Source organism: Saccopteryx bilineata, chromosome 3, assembly GCF_036850765.1.
Source record: "Saccopteryx bilineata isolate mSacBil1 chromosome 3, mSacBil1_pri_phased_curated, whole genome shotgun sequence".
Lineage (NCBI taxonomy): Eukaryota > Metazoa > Chordata > Mammalia > Chiroptera > Emballonuridae > Saccopteryx > Saccopteryx bilineata.
In genome coordinates, this window is record NC_089492.1 from 75,143,007 (window position 1) to 75,163,838 (window position 20,832).

General features: G+C 37.7%; 1 protein-coding gene across 5 annotated transcripts in view; it reads left to right on the forward strand.

Moving 5' to 3' along the window:
• The window catches only part of PKIA (cAMP-dependent protein kinase inhibitor alpha), a 75,733-nt gene extending 55,192 nt beyond the window's left edge, over window positions 1-20,541 (forward strand). For 3 of the 5 annotated variants that reach the window (XM_066266357.1, XM_066266356.1, XM_066266358.1), the window contains 2 exons: window positions 14,689-14,867; window positions 17,034-20,541. In XM_066266357.1, the coding sequence (XP_066122454.1) occupies window positions 14,717-14,867; window positions 17,034-17,113 (231 nt within the window). In that variant the 5' untranslated portion in view covers window positions 14,689-14,716 and the 3' untranslated portion in view covers window positions 17,114-20,541. Of the gene's footprint in view, window positions 1-8,866; window positions 8,927-14,688; window positions 14,868-17,033 lie in introns of those variants that run through there. The other 2 variants (XM_066266359.1, XM_066266360.1) reach the window with 2 other exon arrangements.
• Window positions 20,542-20,832: the final 291 nt, after the last annotated feature.

The window sequence follows — 20,832 nt, forward strand, 5'->3', positions numbered from 1 at the left end:
AGTGATTTTGATAATCTACCAAATGTCATGATGGTTTCCAGATAACTAGTCTCCTGGACCAAAATGTACTTAATTTTAGTCTCTCTCTCACTTGACAAAAAATTTTAAATGTTATTTATAGAGTAATTTTGCCACATCTTTTAATTCATATTTTAAGATACTTTGTCTAATGGATTATCTTATTTTAAAACAATGTATTAATATATCCATTATATGTTATGTAAGTATTAATATGTATTTCTTAATGGCTGGATTAATACTTTCTTAATTACCTAATTTGTTTCATTCATATTGGTATAGTTCAGCATTGCCTTTTTTCTCCACCCTACTGACTTCAAATACTTGAGAAGTCTGAAAGTCCCATTTAAACTGAATGTATAGGAAATGCTTTAAATAATGTACTATGACGGCAGAGAATCTATTAAACTTTGGGCTTAAGAGTATTACATTAATAAAGAGATTAATCAACAACTCTAACACTCAGATATAAAATAATGTATTATGATGGCAGAGAATCTATTAAACTTTGGGCTTAAGATTGTTACATTAATAAAGAGATTAATCAACAACTCTAACACTCAGATATAAAATAATGTATTATGATGGCAGAGAATCTATTAAACTTTGGGCTTAAGATTGTTACATTAATAAAGAGATTAATCAACAACGCTAATACTCAGATATAAGGATGAAAAACATTAATTATAATACTGAGATGACATTTTCAATATAAAGGGAGATATTAAATACTATGTAAGAAACTAGTATCTGCAAAGCAGATAAATTGACAATGATTATACATATATTTAAAATATGTTCAAATAGCAATTGCTTTTTCTTTCTGGCTGAAAAGGGGCATATTGGAGTGTTTAAGCACTATTTCAGTTGGAATGGATATTTAGACACTATGCAGAAAACATGTGATTGCAGCAGAGCAGATGTTAGCATGTGTGGGAGTGTGTATGTTTGATTAAATGTATTTTCACTCATTCAAAAAGGAAATTAAGGCCATATTAACTTTCAGCGTGGCATTGTGATATGTTAGTGCAGGGTTCCCCAAACTACGGCCCGGGGGCCACATGCGGCCCCCTGAGGCCATTTATCTGCCCCCGCCGCACCTCCAGAAGGGGCACCTCTTTCTTTTTCTTTTTTCTTTCCTGAAGCTGGAAACGGGGAGAGACAGACAGACTCCCGCATGCGCCCGACCGGGATCCACCTGGCACACCCACCAGGGCCGATGCTCTACCCACCAGGGGGCGATGCTCTGCCCCTCCGGGGCGTCGCTCTGCCTCGACCAGAGCCACTCTAGCGCCTGGGGCAGAGGCCAAGGAGCCATCCCCAGCGCCCGGGCCATCTTTGCTCCAATGGAGCCTTGGCTGCGGGAGGGGAAGAGAGAGACAGAGAGGAAGGGGGGGGGGTGGAGAAGCAAATGGGCGCTTCTCCTATGTGCCCTGGCCGGGAATCGAACCCGGGTCCCCCGCACGCCAGGCCGACGCTCTACCACTGAGCCAACCGGCCAGGGCAGGGGCACCTCTTTCATTGGTGGTCAGTGAGAGGAGCACATTGACCATCTCATTAGCCAAAAGCAGGTCCATTGTTCCCATTGAAATACTGGTCAGTTTGTTGATTTAAATTTACTTGTTCTTTATTTTAAATATTGTATTTGTTCCTGTTTTTTTTTTGTTTGTTTTGTTTTTTTTTTACTTTAAAATAAGATATGTGCAGTGTGCATAGGGATTTGTTCATAGTTTTTTTTATAGTCCGGCCCTCCAACGGTCTGAGGGACAGTGAACTGGCCCCCTGTGTAAAAAGTTTGGGGACCCCTGCGTTAGTGTGCCATTCGTAGACCTTTGCTGCTGTTGCTGTTCCTCTGACATTCACCAGAGTACCATCCTATCATTCGCCCAATTTAGAAATTAGGAGCAATCCCAGGATTCCCATCATGAGGTTCCCTACCTTCACGCTCTCTCAGTAAGTAGCCAAGCACTGGCTCTCCTGACCAGACCACTCTCTCCAGTGCACACCTGTGCCCTCACTCTCTGGCCGCAGCCTCCCACTGACATCTTGTTAGTCATTGTAAGGAGGGCCATCCTTAAACCTGCCTCAGTCCTAGGCAATGGCACTTTTGGAAGCTTCACACTACATTTTATTAAATGTATTAAAATGTACCCAAATCAAAATCCAATAAACTATCACTAACTATATGAAAACTGAGTGACATTGAAGTTATCAGATGTACCAATATTAGCGATAAAATATTATTTAAACAATTCTTTATCTCAGTTTTGCAGATTTCTTTTTTCACATTTTAGAATTATTTTTTCAGGTGTCAAACAATTTTGTAACTCCTTCTGAAAGTCCCTAGCGAGGTTGCCTTCATTGCCACAGGCAGCCTAGCCACCAGGTGTCTGAAGGTGAGGACCATCACCTGGATGAGTAGACCATATGTGGGAAGTGCAATGTAAAGCATCTGTATAACAAAGATAGAAATTAAGGAGGAGATGGTGGTGTCAGTTAATATTATGTGTATTAGATGGTAGTATTTAAAAGCCAGATTCTAAGGGATGTTAATAAAGTATCACCTTACAGAGTAATATCTCAAAAACAGCACGTGAGCTGCTAACTTATTTTGAGAGAAATATCAGTGGCCAACCATCAGCAGAAAATAAAGTTGATCAGGTTGCAAAACAAACATTGAAAATGGCAGCTGGTTTAGTAAGTAGTTCAATCAGCTCCCAGCATCGTGACTGTTTCTACACTTTTGTTACTTCACCTTTAAAACTGAGCTAATAAGAATACCTATTTGATAGAATTGTTGAGAAATTTATATTAGTCACAAAAGCTTCTTAGCATCATATCTGGCAAATATGTGATATTTTTGGTATTACTGATAAAGGTCTTTTGTGATTCTTATGGTCATTGTTACAACTTAGAACAAACCAAAAAAAAATTAAAAAGGCTACTGAGCTTGATGTGACCTTTCATGCTAATTTTAAATATAGAAATGTTAATGATGAGTTACTTAGAGAAAAAATGTGTCAATGATCTAACATCCTTTGAAAAGGTAAACATTTATTTGAAGTAGAAAAAAATAGTCTTCATTTAATGAAAGGGTATACATTTTAACAGTGTCTTTCCTCCTCGGACTCACACGGAGCCAGAAAATAATTTAAGACCAGGAAACACTGTGTTCTATAACAAAGAACAGTGCCAGCCCCAGGCTCTCAGTGCCTTTCCGATTTTGATGTGAATAATCGTGGGTCCCTGGCCTGACATCTGTCCTACCACTGACTGTGTAAGACACAGTTCAGTCGATTAACCTCTCTCTCTTCAGTCTCTCCATCTGTGATGTGTAAGTAGTATTACTTGTCACTCGCCAACATTCACTACTTCTTCAGCTAATTGACTCTCAGCAGGGATGCTGCAAAGAGTAGCTGATAAATGATTTATAAACCCTTTGAAATATTAAACTAATGATGTAAAAAAAAACCCTAAGAGAAGGACAGAACAAATCATTCCATCCATGTATTTGCTATTTTAGCCATATATGTTTTGTAAAAAACTAAAAAAAGGTAGCCCTCAATAAAGTGAAAATAGGATATATTACTAGGAATTCTAGAGTGTTTTCAGTTGCTGTAATTTTTTTTAAATATTCTGTTATAACTAAGAATATACAGAAGAAAACGTGTATTCATGGAAATGATTACAGGTCATCCCCTTAAATTAAAGTCTTATGAGACAAGAAAATGAACTGAGCAGGAATAAGGAAACATGATTTCTCAGGCTACTTTTACTATTGACAATGGTATAACCTTGACAGATGTACTTGACTAATAAGGATATGGAGAACAATAATTAGAAACAGATCTATGAAATGCTTTTTGTAGATGTAAGAACAACATACAAAATCCTGTGCCAAACATTGTGGGGGGCTAAAAATTCAAAGAGCAAGATTTCAAAGAAAGTAAACCATATCCTGTTAAATTAACATAAAATAATTAATGCATTGTATTGAATTAAATAAACATTGTAATAAAGTTATTATTATTATCAGGGTAAGTTGGAGAAGAACACATTTAGAAAAGTGAGTAGCTAGCCCACAATGGCAGTAGTCAAGAAAGAGATGATAAAGGTAATGGACAGAAAGAGAATGGAAATGAGGAACACTAAAGCGACATTGAGTGGATAGAATTGATACAACAAGGCTGACGAAATGATTGAATGTGACAAATTAGTGAGAGGGAGTAACTGAAGACAGTTCTAAGATTTCTATTGTAGGCTCCTGAGAAAATAGTGGCAATATACACTACAACATGAAGAGTAAGAATAGTTTTGAGGGTGAAGGTAAAGATGGAGCAAAAAATCCATTTTGAACTTAATAAATTTGAGTATTTAGACAACATCAATGGTGGAATAGCCAACAGGCAGTAAAAATTCTCAAAACTTCAGGCCCCAAATTTATAGATTTGAGAGTCACATAATATACAGGTAGCATTCAAGGATATTGGGGTAAATGTAATTGCCCAACAGAACATACAGAACAAAAAAAGAGAATAAAGATTCTTTAAGAGGCCAGTGGAGGAAAGAGCAAGAAGAACTATGAGAAGATGATGGGGGGAAGCAAAGGTACCATCTTTGTGGCAGCCGAGGGAGAAAGATATTTAAAGAAGAGAGGAATAACAATATAAAATGCCATGTACAATTTGATATAAATGATTATTGTGAAAAGCCTATTGAATTTTGTGATTAATCTGTAACAATCTTCCTTCAAGAAAACAGTAACAGTAGATTGATAGCTATGTAAGGCAAAAGAATTAAAAGTAAAGGAATATAAGGAAGCAGGAAAAATTAGTATCCACCTCTATCCCTGTAAGTCTGAGAGTAAATGAAAATAAAACAGGTAAGTATATTAAAGACCATACAGAGCTAAAAAAATAAAAAAGGACTTAGTACTTTATAACACAAAAGATGTAAGCAATTATATAGGCATTGGAGAAAGAAGTAAGGAAAACAAGAGACTGCAAAAGCACAAGGCAGAACTAAAGACCAATAATGGGAGAGAAGGTGGAACCCAGGATTCAAGGCAAAGCACTCTTTTTTTTTTAAAGATGCTGCAACTAAGAGTTGAGGCTTCTTTTTTTTTTAAGACTTTATTTATTCATTTTAGAGAGGAGAGAAGGAGGAGAGAGAGAGAGAGGGAGAGAGAAAAGAGGGGAGGAGCAGGAAGCATCAACTCCCATATGTGCCTTGACCAAGTAATCTCAGGGTTTTGAACCGGCAACCTCAGCATTCCAGGTCGACGCTTTATCCACTGCGCCACCACAGGTCAGGCAAGGCAAAGCACTCTTGAACAAAGAGAAGGACAACTTTTGATGTGATGATGAAGGGAACTGATGAAATTCATAGATGATGACCTTAATCTTCTTCATAAATCAGTAAGCAAGATTTTCTGTGAAGAGTAAGAAAATAAAATATAAATAAAACTGAAAAGGGTGAAAAGATTGAGAAGTACAGATTGGTAATTACAGAATATTCATAGGGATGTAAAGTACTGCATAAGGAATGTAGTCAATATTATTATAGCTATGTATGGGGCCAGGTATGTACGTAAAATACAGGGGAACCACTCTGTAAAGTATATGATTGTCTAACCACTGTGCTGTACCCCTGAAACTGATAAAGAATAATGCTGAAAGTAAACTGTAATTGAAAATTAGAAAGAAAAAAAATACTGATGAAGCAAAGAAAAATAAAGAAATTGCTATTGTTATCTATGACAAAAGAGGTCAGCTAGAAATGAGCAAAGAAATTTATGAGTAGCTTTACAGTCACTTGTTGCCTAAGTAGACAGTGAAAATACTTCCTTAAGGCAGACAGCTTGTGCTTCTGACCTCATAAAACGTGTAGGCTTAGATTTCTCATTATCAGGATTTGAATCTTGGCTAAAGAAAGTTTCTGAGAAGCAATTAAGTAATGCTACAATTGATTAGGTTATGAAGTTACAAAACTATATGAAAATGTGCCCAGGTCAAAAGTTATATATATATAATTTTTATTACACAGTCACAATCATGGAAGAGGTGAAGAACTTTCTCCAACTAAGGAGATAGGATATTATCTCAAAGAGTATTAGTCAAAAACTTATTGTGAAAACCATTAAAAGACAGTCTACTGTTTTTCTCATATTAGGCAACTGTTATTCTAGCAATGTTTTATGATAAAAAGGTCAATGACTTGGGTTTAGAATTTTTTAAGAGAATGATTTGGTTTGAGCTAGTTAATAGATGCTGGCATAATTCTGTGATACAACTCACTATGTGAGATCAACATTTTTAAGTGCGGTCTTGATAGGACATTATCCAAACTCTTCTGAAAGGTAATACGACCCATTGTACCAAACAGTACTCTAGAGCAGGCCATGATCTGGTATAGGAATCATAATTATTCCTTAACAGAGGATACTTCTGTGGAGATTTTCTAATTAACTTGTTACTATTAGTAAGGTTGCAGTTCTTGATTTATTTCTGCAGCCCTCTGAGTTTTGAGAGTAAGAGGCTGTTTTTGGAAATAAGCTATAATGTTGTTTTTAAGATAGAATTAGACAAATAGATAACACTCAGTATGGAAATGTATCAGCTGATGCTTCCAGAATATTCTAGGAATTAATTATTTGCTTAAATTCTTTAGAAAAGGGCTTCCTTCTCTGATCAATAGTGTTTATCAGATTGCTTCCTTTTACTGTGTGCATCAGTGGTTCTCAAAGTTGGTCCCCAGATTCCTGTATGTCCCCCAAGCCCTTTCATTCATTCCCTGAGACACTGTTAATAGATTCAAAAGTTCAAAAATAATTTTTATAATACTCCTAATACCTTGTTTACTTGCCTGGTATTCACACCAATGGTACAAAAGCATGGTAGGGATATGCTGGCACCTCAACAGTGGTCATTTAATGGCACCAGATGGTATTAGTAACTCTGGTATTCTTCACCACCCCAGACTCACAGTTAACATTTTTTATTACTATTATTAAGTGAGACAGGGAGGCAGAGAGATAGACTCCTGCATGTACCCTGACAAGGACCCACCTGGCAAACCCCCTACCAGACGATGCTCTGCCCATCTGGGGCCACTGCTCCGTTGCTCAGCCTCCAAGCTATTTTAGCACCTAAGGTGGAGGCCATGGAGCCATCCTCAGCACCTGGGGCCAACTTGCTCAAACCATTCAAGCCATGGCTGAGGGAGGAGAAGGGGGAGGAAGAGTGGAGAAGCAGATGGTCACTTCTTCTGTATGCCCTGACTGGAAATCAAACCCGAGATTTCCATACATCAGCTGATGCTCTACCACTGAGCCAACAGCCAGAGCCACAGTCAACATATTTTAATTCAAGATTTACCTAAAATGTACTTGATGAAGCACTGAAAACAAAAATTATTATTTTGTAAAATCTCAGCCATTGGTTACAGGGTTGTTGTTGTTTTTTTTATATTCAGTGTGATGAAATGGGAAGTCATGAGGCCCCTGTGTCAGGTACCAAAGTGCACAGTTGTCACGAGAAAGCACTTGGGATGGCTTGGGCTGACGCAGCACGAGCAGCCTTTTTCATGAATCACCATTTTTACTTGAAAGAACAACTGAAAGGCAAACCACAGTTTCCCAAACTTGGAATCTTGGCAAATTTTCTTTAAAATGAACAAAATGAACATGTCAATTCAAGGAATGCAAAATCCAGCCATATCTTTTGCCAAGGATAAAATCTGAGCCTCCAAATAAAAATCACAACTTTCATAACTTATTATCTGTTCATATGAACTTGTAAAGACTGTTCTATTGAGGTAGGTGGCTATACTAACAAATATGATGTCGTGTAATGAAATATGATAGAATTTGGACATTGCATATCACCCCAGGAATCCAATATTTACTAAATGACCAATGCCTGATACTCAAAAAAAAAAAAAATCCACATGGGCTAAAGATTCATTTAAAGTGCTAGGTGGGCAAAAGATTTTAATAAAACAGAATTTGTAAAGCATATTAATATGATTTTAGATTCAACATAGCAAAAATTTTTTTAAAATCCACACTTAGCCCAAAACGCTATAAAAATTCTCCTCCCTTTTCCAACTAAAATATCTGTGTAAAGCCAGATTTCCTTCATATACTTCAACTAAAACAACATATTGAGACAGATGGCTTGTGGAAGCAGATATGAGAAACCAGATGTCTTTTATTAAGCCAGACATTTGCAAATGTAAGCCAGAGAATTGCAAAATGTAACACAATGCCACCCTTGTCACTTTTTTTTGTTTGTCTGTTTTGCAAAATATATTTCATCTCATTAAAAACATTTATGGAAGCATTTAATGGTTGTTATCTATATTTTTAAGCTATTAATGAATATTTTTTAGTTTTAATTTCTCATATGTTAAATATTGGAAGATATAGCCACGTAAAAAAAAGCTCACTGTCATTTTTAATAGTTTTTTGAAAAATTAATGAAAATCTAAAACCAAAATACTTTAAGAACACTAATGCAGCCCAAACTCTAAGTGTGTAGTAATTTACTCTAGGGCTTTTAACACTTCTCATGATTTCACAAAGTAACAGTTAAGAAATTATAGAATTGCTTTTGTAATAATGGGGACAGGAAGAATTTCCCTTCTCTATTAAGAAGCATAATCCATGTCGTTCATATTAGAAAGAAGTCTTCAGCATGCTGGTGGCATTCCCTCCATTCTTTCTTCCAGGCCTGTGAGTCTCATTTCATGTGTCCCCATTTACAGGAGTAAAATTAGCATGTTATCCAGTCACCATTTGGCTCATGACTCAATGTCACTATAAAAATCATTTTAGCAGATTCATAGGCCCAACTTCTAGGATACATCGATGTGGAACGCTCCAGTTTGCTTAATATAGGAGACGTGAGTATGTGCTTTTTCTAACCTCTTGCAATCTATCTAAATCTCTAAATTCTACTAGAGCAAAATCTTATGGTTTATTTTCTCAAATAATTTGTGTATATGGTATTTTAAAAGATAAAGACAAGGAAAAGACCAGCACAAATCATGAACTTCAGTTTAAGAAAGCCGTTATACAAAGGAAGAATCTTTAGAATTCCAATATACAGGTTCTTTTCTCAAAGGGTAAGAAAGGGTAGCATTTTTGAGAAGGGGAAAATGAAAGAGCAAGCTTATTTCTCAGTCATGAATTTTGATTGCATTTTTATATATCAATAGTTTGAGATTTATGATTTAAAATTTAATCTACCTTTAAATAATTCAGTACTTAAATAATAAAGTGTCTTTCCTCCTCTCTAATCAAACTTTGAATACTAGTATTAACTGTCTCTTTTGTAAAACTGGATACAAAAAAAATAACAGTCCATGTTATTTTGTTTATATTGAATACTACCATTTTGTCATGTCCAGAAAATTCTAATTATAGCAACATAAACAGGGAAACTCTAGTGAAGAATTTAAAGCCCACTTTTAGTAAATTTTCCAGATTTTATTCTGATTCATTTATTTTTATAAAACCAGATTGTATGCTAATTACCACTCTATTAAACCTCTACCAGCTGCTGGCATTTGTTAGAGTTTTTGTGACTTTTGTCATTTTTTGGTGAATATCTGTCAGAAAACATCGTTTGGAACAGATTCACCAGAATTTCTAAGCAAAACTCCAAGTCATTAGACAGTGGTGTGATTTAAGAGCTATGTCTATATGTTTAACTGGAAGAAAAAAATATATAGCTGCCATGTGTGTAAAAACAACTATTTTTGAACATAATATTGGAATTCACTAGAACTATGATCATGGAGAGAGAAAAAAAAATATAGAGTTCACAGAATCTATATTTTTGTTTTAAAAATGTAATTGTATCCTTCATTCACATATTTCTATATGTGCTATTTGTCACTTATTGTTCTTTTTACTAAAAAAATAACTATTGCCTGAAGAAAAGAAATGTAATAAAAAATGAAATACTACTTCTACAATAATAACTGTTATTGTAATAATTATTATAATAGCTATCATAACTGACTGCCCATGAAGACCCTTTAAGGTACTTACGTTCCCTTAAAGGTTTAAAATGGGGTGCACATCTGTCTAACAAATATATTCCATAAATGCTTAAAGGAAGAGGATGTTTTCTCATGATCACCATGATTATCTTTTACTCTATCCAATTGAGTAATTAAAGTTAAAGAAGCAAAAGTGGATTCTTTCTGGATAGCAATAATCCTGGTAAGGGCTTTTCCTATCTTTCACAAGATATAGGCATAAGTAACATCAAATAAAAACCAATATGGGCTGGGTAAGTGATTAGACATGGATATCGAGTGAGAGAAATGAGTAAAATTATGCTACAGCATAATGTGTTCCTGAGGCCAGCTTTCTCTACTTGTGTGTTTTGTTTTATTGAATTTGAAATGCTTGTGAAAAAACAAATAGAAATACCTAGTTAGCAGCAGTTGCCTCACGTGTGAGAAGCTTGGTTGGGAGCACAATAGCCATGGTGAGGAGTTAGAGCCTTGGGATTAAATGAGTTATTTAAGTCAGGAAATAAAGAAGGTCAAGGATTGGTCCTTAATTCCTACAAAATGTGCCCCTACATCAACAGGTAACCCTAGGAAGAGTTTCTGTGAAGAACACAAAAGTCAAATAGGATGGACCCAGGATAGTAAGATATCATGGAAGCTAAGAAAAAGAAAGCTAGGTTTTCTGTTTGTTTGTTTATTTGTTTGTTTTTATCAACAGCTCACCACCATGTGCCTAACATCATGCTAGCCTCTTCAGATACATTGTCCAAATAAATTATCAAAGCCACCTTGACTACTAAGTGTATTTACCACTATTTATAGATGATGAGCCGCATACAAAGAGATTATACATAGCATGACAAGTCAATGGAAAGTCTACATTCAAATACAGATAGGTCTGGTTTTTATAATAATAAACATGCCTCTATACCTTGCCATAGGTGCTAGGGAAGCATTTCAAGGAGAATAGAGCTAGTGGTGTCATGAATTGTAGAGAGCTCACACAGGATGGGCACTCATAAGAAACTTTAACATGAAGCTGTTACTTAATGTATAAGTAAGGAATCTTATAATTCAGGGGTTGGGAAACTTTTTGGCTGAGAGAGCCATGAACACTACATATTTTAAAATGTAATTCTATGAGAGCCATACAATGACTGTGTACCTTATGCATTATCCAATAAAATTTTGGTGTTGTTACGGAGGACAGCTGTGATTGGCTCCAGCCACCCGCAACCATGAACATGAGCGGTAGGAAATGAATGGATTGTAATACATGAAAATGCTTTATATTTTTAAGGTTATTATTTTTTTATTAAATATTTGTCTGCGAGCCAGATGAAGCCATCAAAAGAGCCACATCTGGCTTGCAAGCCATAGGTTTCCAACCCCTGTTATAATGTATAAGTAAGAATTTATAAGGAAGTAGTTACCACAAAATATACTGTATAAAAGCCAATGAAATACAAAAATTCTAAAGATTTTTTTCAAATGAAGTGAAAATCAGAATAGTTGAAACCTTCTGAGAAGTTTAAAGAAGGAAAGGGATCAGTCAGTGCAAAAGTGAGTGCAGGTTAAGAAAAGGGTATTTGTTTGAATGGTTAGTTCAATTTTTTTTAGTAAAAGACTTGAACATTCTTATAAACTGAAGGGAGCAATCCAGAGGAGAAAAAAAGACTCAGATTACTGAGGAAACAAAATTTTGGACAAGGTAAGGTCCTACAGGGACTAGCAGGAAATAGAATCAGCAGCATGCTTCCCGAAGAAAGAGGTTAGTTCATCCAGAAAAGAAAGAATAGTGATTTACAGAGAAATGTGTAGGAGAGAAGAAGAGACTTAAGAGGACTTGCCACAGATGTCCATATCTTCTCAGAAAAGGAAGATTTAAGTAATCTCTTAAGGCAGGTAGTGTCTTGTGCAGACAGAGAAGGGTTTGGAATCCTTCCCACAGAGAAAAAGCATAAGGAAGAGTCAACTAGAGGTGAACAAAAGAATTTCCCAACAACTCAGAGTGTATACTAATAATAGTGTCAAAAATGTCTAGTTGAGCCAATTGGCACAATTTTGTGGCTTTTTCTGGTAACACTAGCCACCCAGTAATGAGATCAGAGAAAGTGCACCGTGCTCTGTTCCCAGGTGAGGCTTAGGGAGGTCGAGGTCACAGGAGATCAGGGGGACTTCCTGATGCTAATTAGAAGCTACATGAAATGGTGGGCTGTTTATCCACACTGGACCTAGAAGAAACTAAAATAAAAATGGGTAAAAGAATTAAAGATAGGACCAGATTCATTAAGAGTAAGAGGAAAAGAAAAAGAACAGATGGTTATGGCCACAGAAGGGTATTTCCAAGTTCACAATTTTAGAAATGAGATTGTTTTGAATGATTGTTGCTGTTACACCTTCATGTGAAGTGCCATTCAGGGTCATGTCATCCAGCTGTCCCACTTTACTTGTTAGAAAATGGAAGACCAGGAGGTCAAGTGATTTTCCAAAAGTCACCCCATGACTCAGTGGCAAAACGAGGACGAAACCAAGAATCTTCGGAGAAGCACCTTGAAATTTAAATAAAATTATAATAATCATTAAATCATATTTCCATAAAAAAAAGAATGGTAGCAATAGGCAAAGGAATGGAAATGATGTTATCTATGCACTGTTATCTATGTAATGGTAGAGCATACGGTATACACACATTACCTGTTTCATACCTAGTGCTATACTATTCCTCCCTCTTGCCATTTCAGCTTCCTCTTACAAAACAGAGAATAGAAACCATTTTCTGCAGGTTGAATCAGCAGCTCCCTCAATATACACTGGGAGAAAAACTCAACCTAGGCAGTGTGCTCCCAGCCGCCATACTCAAGCACACTGTTACTGGCATCGAGTTATTTAAGTGCCCTGATGATGAATGGGTTCTATTATTTTAGCTTCCTCCATACTTCTTATGTTCTAAAAAGATTCCTTGCTCTTGATTAGTGATATATGAACTTTTAATCTTAAACTATAGTAACATGTAACTAGAATGCTTAAAAATAGGAGGAAAATTGTGTTATTTTAAAGCTCTGTTTAAACAAATTAACCCAACAGAAATGAATTATTCCACTTGGTATCCATCCACTTTTGACTTCCAGGGAAGGGTATAAATTTAAACAAAGAAACAGAAAATAAAGATTTGCATTTGGCCTGACCTGTGGTGGTGCAGTGGATAAAGCATTAACCTGGAAATGCTAAGGTCGCCGGTTCGAAATCCTGGGCTTGCCTGGTCAAGACACATATGGGAGTTGATGCTTTCAGCTCCTCCCCCCTTTTCTCTCTCTGTCTTTCTCTTCTCTCTCTCCCTCTCTGTCTCTCTCTCTCCCTCTCTCTCTCCTCTCTAAAAATGAATAATAAAAAAAAAATTTTTTAAGTTTAAAGATTTGCATTTGATGTTCTTTTTGTTAATACATATGTCTCATATTTTACCTTGAAAATATTTTTCTTCCTCTGTCTTTAATTAAGGATGTGTGTCACCAAGTTTGCTTGGGAAAATACACTTTGACTCCTTTGTAAACTGAAATTTTATTTCAAAGATTCAATCAAGAAAGACTGTTATTCCTCTCAAGCAACGGCTTACCACTGGGGCCACATGGAGCTCCCCTCCTGGACTGGGAGCAGTATTTAACAACCCTGACATTGTTTAGAACTGCTGCTGCATGATGATGATAAAAACAAACTCAGCCCTGGCCGGTTGGCTCAGCGGTAGAGCGTCGGCCTGGCGTGCGGGGGGCCGGGTTCGATTCCCGGCCAGGGCATTCAGGAGAAGCACCCATTTGCTTCTCCACCCCCGCCCCCTCCTTCGTCTCTGTCTCTCTCTTCCCCTCCCGCAGCCAAGGCTCCATTGGAGCAAAGATGGCCCGGGCGCTGGGGATGGCTCCTTGGCCTCTGCCCCAGGCGCTAGAGTGGCTCTGGTCGCAGCAGAGCAACGCCCCGGAGGGGCAGAGCATGGCCCCCTGGTGGGCAGAGCATCGCCCCTGGTGGGCGTGCTGGGTGGATCCCGGTCAGGTGCATGCGGGAGTCTGTCTGTCTCTCCCCGTTTCCACCTTCAGAAAAATACAAAAAAAAAACAAAACACCTCAATTTGGTCAGTTTCATTACTGTTCTCAGACTTCCTGCAGACAAAACACTTGCTTACTTCCTACTTTTAGGATAGACCAAGCCCCGACCTCAGTATGCAACTGAGCTCACATTCTCTCTGGAGTCAAAGACTGAATGTATCAGTGTTAGAGAAGGAAAATGTATGATCTAAACTACGTAACCACAGACTATGGCTTGCAGACCTGATCTGGCCCTCTGCCTATTTTTGTAAACACAGTTTGCTTATTATATTTGTTTGATATATTATCTTTGACTGCTTTTGCACTACAACCACAGAGTTGGGTAGTTGAAAGAGAGACCCATATGTTCCTCAAGGTCTACAGTATTTACATAAAACATTCCTTGACCCTTAATCAAAAATCAAAGTGTTGCTTGCTCTGTGGACATGTCAGCAATACAATTAATTCACATTTGTATTGTAAGTCAATACTTTAAAAAGTGTCTTAATTTTTTACCATTGACCAACATTATATTTACTTGTTAATTTTTGTTTTGTTGTTTTGCTTTCAGTCCCTGCTATGTGGATATTTTGTTAGCAATGACTGATGTGGAAACTACATATGCAGATTTTATTGCTTCAGGAAGAACAGGTAGAAGAAATGCAATACATGATATCCTGGTTTCTTCTGCAAGTGGCAACAGCAATGAATTAGCCTTGAAATTAGCAGGTCTTGATATCAACAAGACAGGTGAGTTGTTTGACACACATCTGTCCATGAGCAGGGAACAATGTGCAGCATTTCACTAAGTAGAATTAAGGCACAGCAAACCATCTTTGCAAGTAGCCTATAGAGTTATCAATGGTCCAAGGCAGAATAAAAGTCAAGGACTAACCTCTTAAAAGTCACTTAATCAAGTGACTTCTCCTTACAAGGTTTCCCACTCAAACCCTGTACAATAATGACAACTATAGAATAACAGACAAAATATTTATACCAATAGATGAGGACTGTGAAGGATTTCCTTCATAATTCCTGAGTGTTTCAGATTCTTTATAAGTTTATATGCAAGCCTGACCTGTGGTGGCGCAGTGGATAAAGCGTCGACCTGGAAATGCTGAGGTCGCTGGTTCGAAACCCTGGGCTTGCCTGGTCAAGGCACATATGGGAGTTGATGCTTCCTGCTCCTCCCCCCTCCTCTCTCTCTGTCTCTCTCTCCCTCTCTTTCTCCCTCTCTCTCTCCTCTCTAAAAATGAATAAAAAAAAAAAAAGTTTATATGCAACAATATTGCTATCCCATGTTTACCTTGACTTGTTAACAATCACCTAGTTAGCCACAGCTCTGTTCATAGTATTATGCTGAACCCTGAGAAGTACCCCCAAGAAAGTCCCTAGAAGAGTCACCTACAAAGTCCCAAGAACCATGGAATTCAAATTTTTCTTCTTGTATTTATGCAGCAGATTCATAAAGAGGGATATATATATCCCACCTAGGTGGGATATAAGACTGAGACTCATGAATATAAAGATAAGTGAAATGATCACCCGGGGGAGGGCATAAAGAGGGACAAATATATGGTAATGTAAAATGCTTTGACTTTGTCTGATAGGCACACAATGCAATCAACTGTTAAAATGCTATGGAGATGTCCCTGAAACCTATGTACTCTTAATTGATCAATGTCACTCCATTAAATTCAATTTCCAAAGAAAAATAAGTTTTTAAAAAGTATTATACTCTCTTGCATCTGCCCTAATCTGACTTCATTAATTTGGTTAACGAGAGCTTCTCCTACTTGTCAAGTTCTTGTTGCATGCTAATCTACACATCTTAGTTTCAGGACGTCTGCAAAATTTGGAATCTTAATTATTGCTCTAATAATGAAAGTAGTGCAAGAAAATGACATATAATTTTTTTTAATGCAGAAGAACTACTTTTAATTTCCCTAAAGTATGGTATATGGTGAGATGGTCTGTATGTACTTGTTAAGAGTGAAGGAGAAATTGCTTTTCAACATTTTCATCTAAAGAATGGACCAGCCCACTTACCTCTAACCATTTGAATTATGGTGACAAACTCTTAACACACATTGTTATAATTTACATGATTGCAACAGCTTCAAATATTTTGTCCACTAAGCCATATTGGTTGCTTAGCAATGAACTGACATCAGCAAATATGTGAATCTGTGAATCAGCGATCGCCTACAGTGGCACTCAGGTGACGTATCCTCGTCTGAACAGAAAGCGCTGTTTATTGTCAGTGTTTGCCAAGTCACCAGCTGAAAATGCTCCTCAAGGTGCAGTTAGGAGGGTGGTGTTATTGGAGTTAGGTGTATGGTCTAAAGGGCAGGCCAGAAGCCATCACTGTGTGACAAGGGCCTGATAGCTGGCACAACAGCCTTTCTTCTTCCACTGTTGCTTTCAATTTAAACTAACTATGAGGAATCACCTAGGTTGTCATCAAGTGCTAGCAATCATGTAAAATGCCTTTCTTTTTAATTCCTAAAATAAGAAAGTCAGGAATCAAAAGGGAAACATGCTCCCCACCTTCGATTTCGGCCTAAAGACACCTGAGACTCCTACAACCTGTCCACCTTTTAAGAATGGGTGCCATGACCCGGGCAGGAGATTTCCCAGTTACTTATCAAAAGCACCAATGATCGTGAAACAGTGTGAAAATTCGGTCATAGCTATTTTGTGTTTAAGCCATGCTGTCCCAAGTTCACAGAACCAGAATTAGCTAGCCCACTTAAGCTATTTTCTTGATGGGTAATTAACAAGAAAATACACTTCCTCCGTGAGGATTTCAGGCTTCCGGCATAGTTCTCAGATTTCCAATGGGTATATCCAGAGTGGGTACACGGAAGCATAGTTCTTATTTTGCTTTCTCCTTCTGTCCGTTGTCTCTTACAGAAGGTGAAGAGGATGCACAGCGAACCTCGACAGAACAGAGCGGGGAGGCTGAGGGGGAAGCGGCCAAGTCTGAGAGCTAATGCCCCGCTCTGAATTTTCTTGACCTGACGATGCCTCCGATCTCCAGGCCCAGCTGGAATGCATTTGTGTCCAGGAGTGACCAGGGGAGGAGGAAAATGGCTGTGCTGCACGGCAGGAGCCTGCTCGCTGTCACGTTAAAGATGGAGGCAGAGGCTCTGGCCGCACGCAGACTTTTCTCGACCTCTGTCATTAGCAATGGCTGAAGTCATGTGGCTTGTGTCTGGACGTCATTTTGTATGGATCCTTGCACTTGACCACATGACGCAATGCTTGTAGACGGTAGCAGCAACGTGATGATTCTCCCTGTAGCATCTGGCCCTTCACAATGTCAGAGGATTTAATTGTGTCTAAGTGCAAAGGGTTGGTTGAACCCCAGAGTTTAAGTATCTCTGGTGAAAGTATTCACCCACTAAGAGAACCATCCAGAAAGCACTGTTTTTAGCATCATGTGTCCATGTGTTCCTGCTGCGTTCTTCACACGATTTTTGTATATTGTACAATATAGATGCTCGGCACTGCCCCCTTTGATTGCTCATGAAAAACAAAAATAATGTATGTTACTGTGAATTTTTATACCACTCATTTTTAAAAGGGCTTTCTTTTTTTTTTTTTCTCCATAGTGTAGTGGTGTACACAGGATAGAACACAGTTTTTTAACTTAATCTCTCCCCTTGATACACTGCTAATGAGCTGATGGGAGTCGGATTCATCAAGACTCCTTTCCTTTTATGATGCAGGCATTTGGAAATATCCATTAATGTGAATATTGCCTGACTTCAGTTTGTTTGGTGTCTGCACAGACCTAGAATTCAATCTGCAAATGTTGTTTTATTCCCAAGGGGAGAATTATCCCCAACTCATATTTTTTAGATTTAATTATGAGGCTTTTGGAGAATTAGGAGGGTAGGAAAGAGAAGCCAGGAGAATACTAAAAACTGGAAATGTTCTGTTCTTCTTATGGAATCAAATCTCTCACAATGCTGTATGCTACTGTTTAAATTTGGAAGTAAGTTTATCTCCAGGGGAGTGGAAAAGATGGAGAAAGCAATCTTCTTGCAATCATGTGGACACCAATCACAGAAGTAAAGCCCTCATGTTGTGATTTTCTTCTCTTTTTTTTCCAGCCGTATCAGCTCCAAAGGTTATTATGCACTTTTTAATGTTTGTAAACTTTTACTAATAATTAGTGTGAACTGCACTCTGATATATGATAATAATCATCATCATTAGAAACTAACAAAATCCTCATGAGTACTGTTGATGGCCTCAGCTGTGTTTTGACATCGTGGTTCTTATTTGGAAAGTTTCTGTGACGTGTGTAATTCCTCTGGTCAGTATTATGAACTCATTTATCAGTGGTAATAAATAAGGAACCAGTAATATACCATTGACTCATGAATTACGGGACACCAGGGAGATGCTTTACAGTACAGAGCCCACTTAACTGTCCTCGAGGTCTTAGTGTAGGCCCACGTGAAGCAGGCTAAGCAGCATGTCAGCAGGTAACTGTATAGACATACCAAGACCTCTTCCCTCCTTTGTATATGCAAATAGATAAGTCTGCCCTCATCACGCATTACAATTACAGGACTTTTCATGTGAGAGGGATAAGGGCATGGATATCATTTGGTCTTCAATCATATATTACTAGGGAAAAAAATGTTAATAGTGTGAGTCAATCAGAAAATAGAAAAAAGAAAAATTAACTTTTAGAATACTTCTTTCTATCTAAACTGTTAGCATCCAAATGGTCCACTTAAAATTCAAACACATCTACCTGTTAATTGATTTACAATTGGGAAAAGAAGTTGCTGTGGCAACTTTAGACAATCCCTGGAAGTCCATTAAAAAATCCCACCCCTAAAATCATGTTGTCAATATCTTCACTATCCTCATAGCTTTCTTGTGACTCTAGGTTAAGTTCTCTTCACCCCTGAAGTTGTGGAATTCCACACTGGTTTCGTGTGGTTTTGTAAAGTTTAGGACCAGTGCTGAGTATACGTGGAGGGTTGATATCTCTATGTGTTATACTATAATTGATGCATGTGGTGTCATGCTTGCCTATGAATATATAATAGTGCTAAACTGCAAAGTCATATGGAGTTTTTGAATTATTTTCACCTCTTACTGCTACTCTGTCTGCTGTATTCAAACCCAGAGACATTCCCAAACTAAAAGATAAAAATCTACCTTCCAAAACATCTACTTTACAAATGTTGCTCAGCAAAAATTCATAGTATCTTCCAAATTCTACTGTAATACCTTTTATTTGCAAGTCAATAATATACAAGGAACTGAATTTTTAAGGAGAAAGAGAGTAGAAAGCTAAGGCATTGCTTTGAGAATACACATCGAATGCCCATTAACTAACCCAACATGTTAATTACTCGGCATATAGTTTCCCATTTAATCCTCAAATAATTCAATTAAAGATATAATGTTATCCCATTTCACAGGCTAGAAGAGTAAGACTGAATAAGGTATAATGCTTCCAAGCTTAAAAAATTAATAAATGACAAAGTTAGGTTTGAACCTATCTTGTCTGTCTCCAAGGAGCTTTCTACTGCACAGGCCATAAAACTAAAATCAACAGTAGAGAGTGTTCTCTGGAAGGGAACATTTAGTGATGGGCGGGTTCAGCCTCCATATTTTAGAAAAGGAAATTGACTCCTGGGAGGAGGTATGTCTTTCTCAAGGTTGCCTATGTAAGTAATGACACAGATGTGTCCAAATCATAGAAAGTGCACTCATTTAAAAAAGAAATTCAATTAGCATTTTTTTGTGTGTGTGTTAAACTTCCTAAAAGTTCTTTTTCTAGCATGTAGTCTATAAATTTAGCATTGTTCAGGGTTTTGTTGTTTTTAAATGTCCCATGCTACCCATTTTAATTAGAAATAAGACAGTTTCAGTTTTTTGACTCATTTGCAACAAGTGTGAACTTATCAAATTTGCCTTCTATCGACTGCAAGCCTCCCATGCCAGCATATTGCTATTGCAAATTCATCGAAATTTTTTTTCCCGCTAGATAACAGGCAGTCTTCAATTTTAGGCGGCGCCCTGAGAGCTGTGCACTGCAGTGCCCAACCCTGGAGTCTTACTAATCAGACCCAGTGGAAGTGCACCAGTTTAGAAGACGAATGATAATTGCCGTTTCTCTTCCAAGAAGCAATTAAGGGTAGAGCCATGGAACCGCCTGCAGGGAGCAATGCTCTGTGTAGCCTGTAGTGATAGGGAGAACATGTATAGTCACTGCGTGGAAACAGGAGGGGATCTATGATTTATGGTATCTCAACAGGCCTCACTTGTTCCGGAATTAAAGGAGTGGCAGTGTCTGAAGTCATTTGTGAGCTTGTATGACTATTGTATTTAGTGATGTTGCATGCTCACATAATTGATATTAAAAGTAATACATTTTTTCTGAAATGCACACAGTCTATTAAGAGTATTTCTTGAACACACGCTACGTACTTGATGCTTGAGAAAGTGCCGTGGGTGATAAAGGAAAAAAGCAAGGCCTCGCCATCCCATGGTGGACAAACCCAGCACTCCAGCCTCACCTTTTCCTGGCCTGTACTTTCATTATTTCCTCCTCCATTCCTCCATGGCAGTCCGTGTCCTGGACTTTATCATCTCCCAGTCCAGCTTTTATGTCGTAAGCCCCCAAATCATCCCTGTGGTCCTTATGTCATCTGCAGAACAGTGTTTTAATATCAGAAGA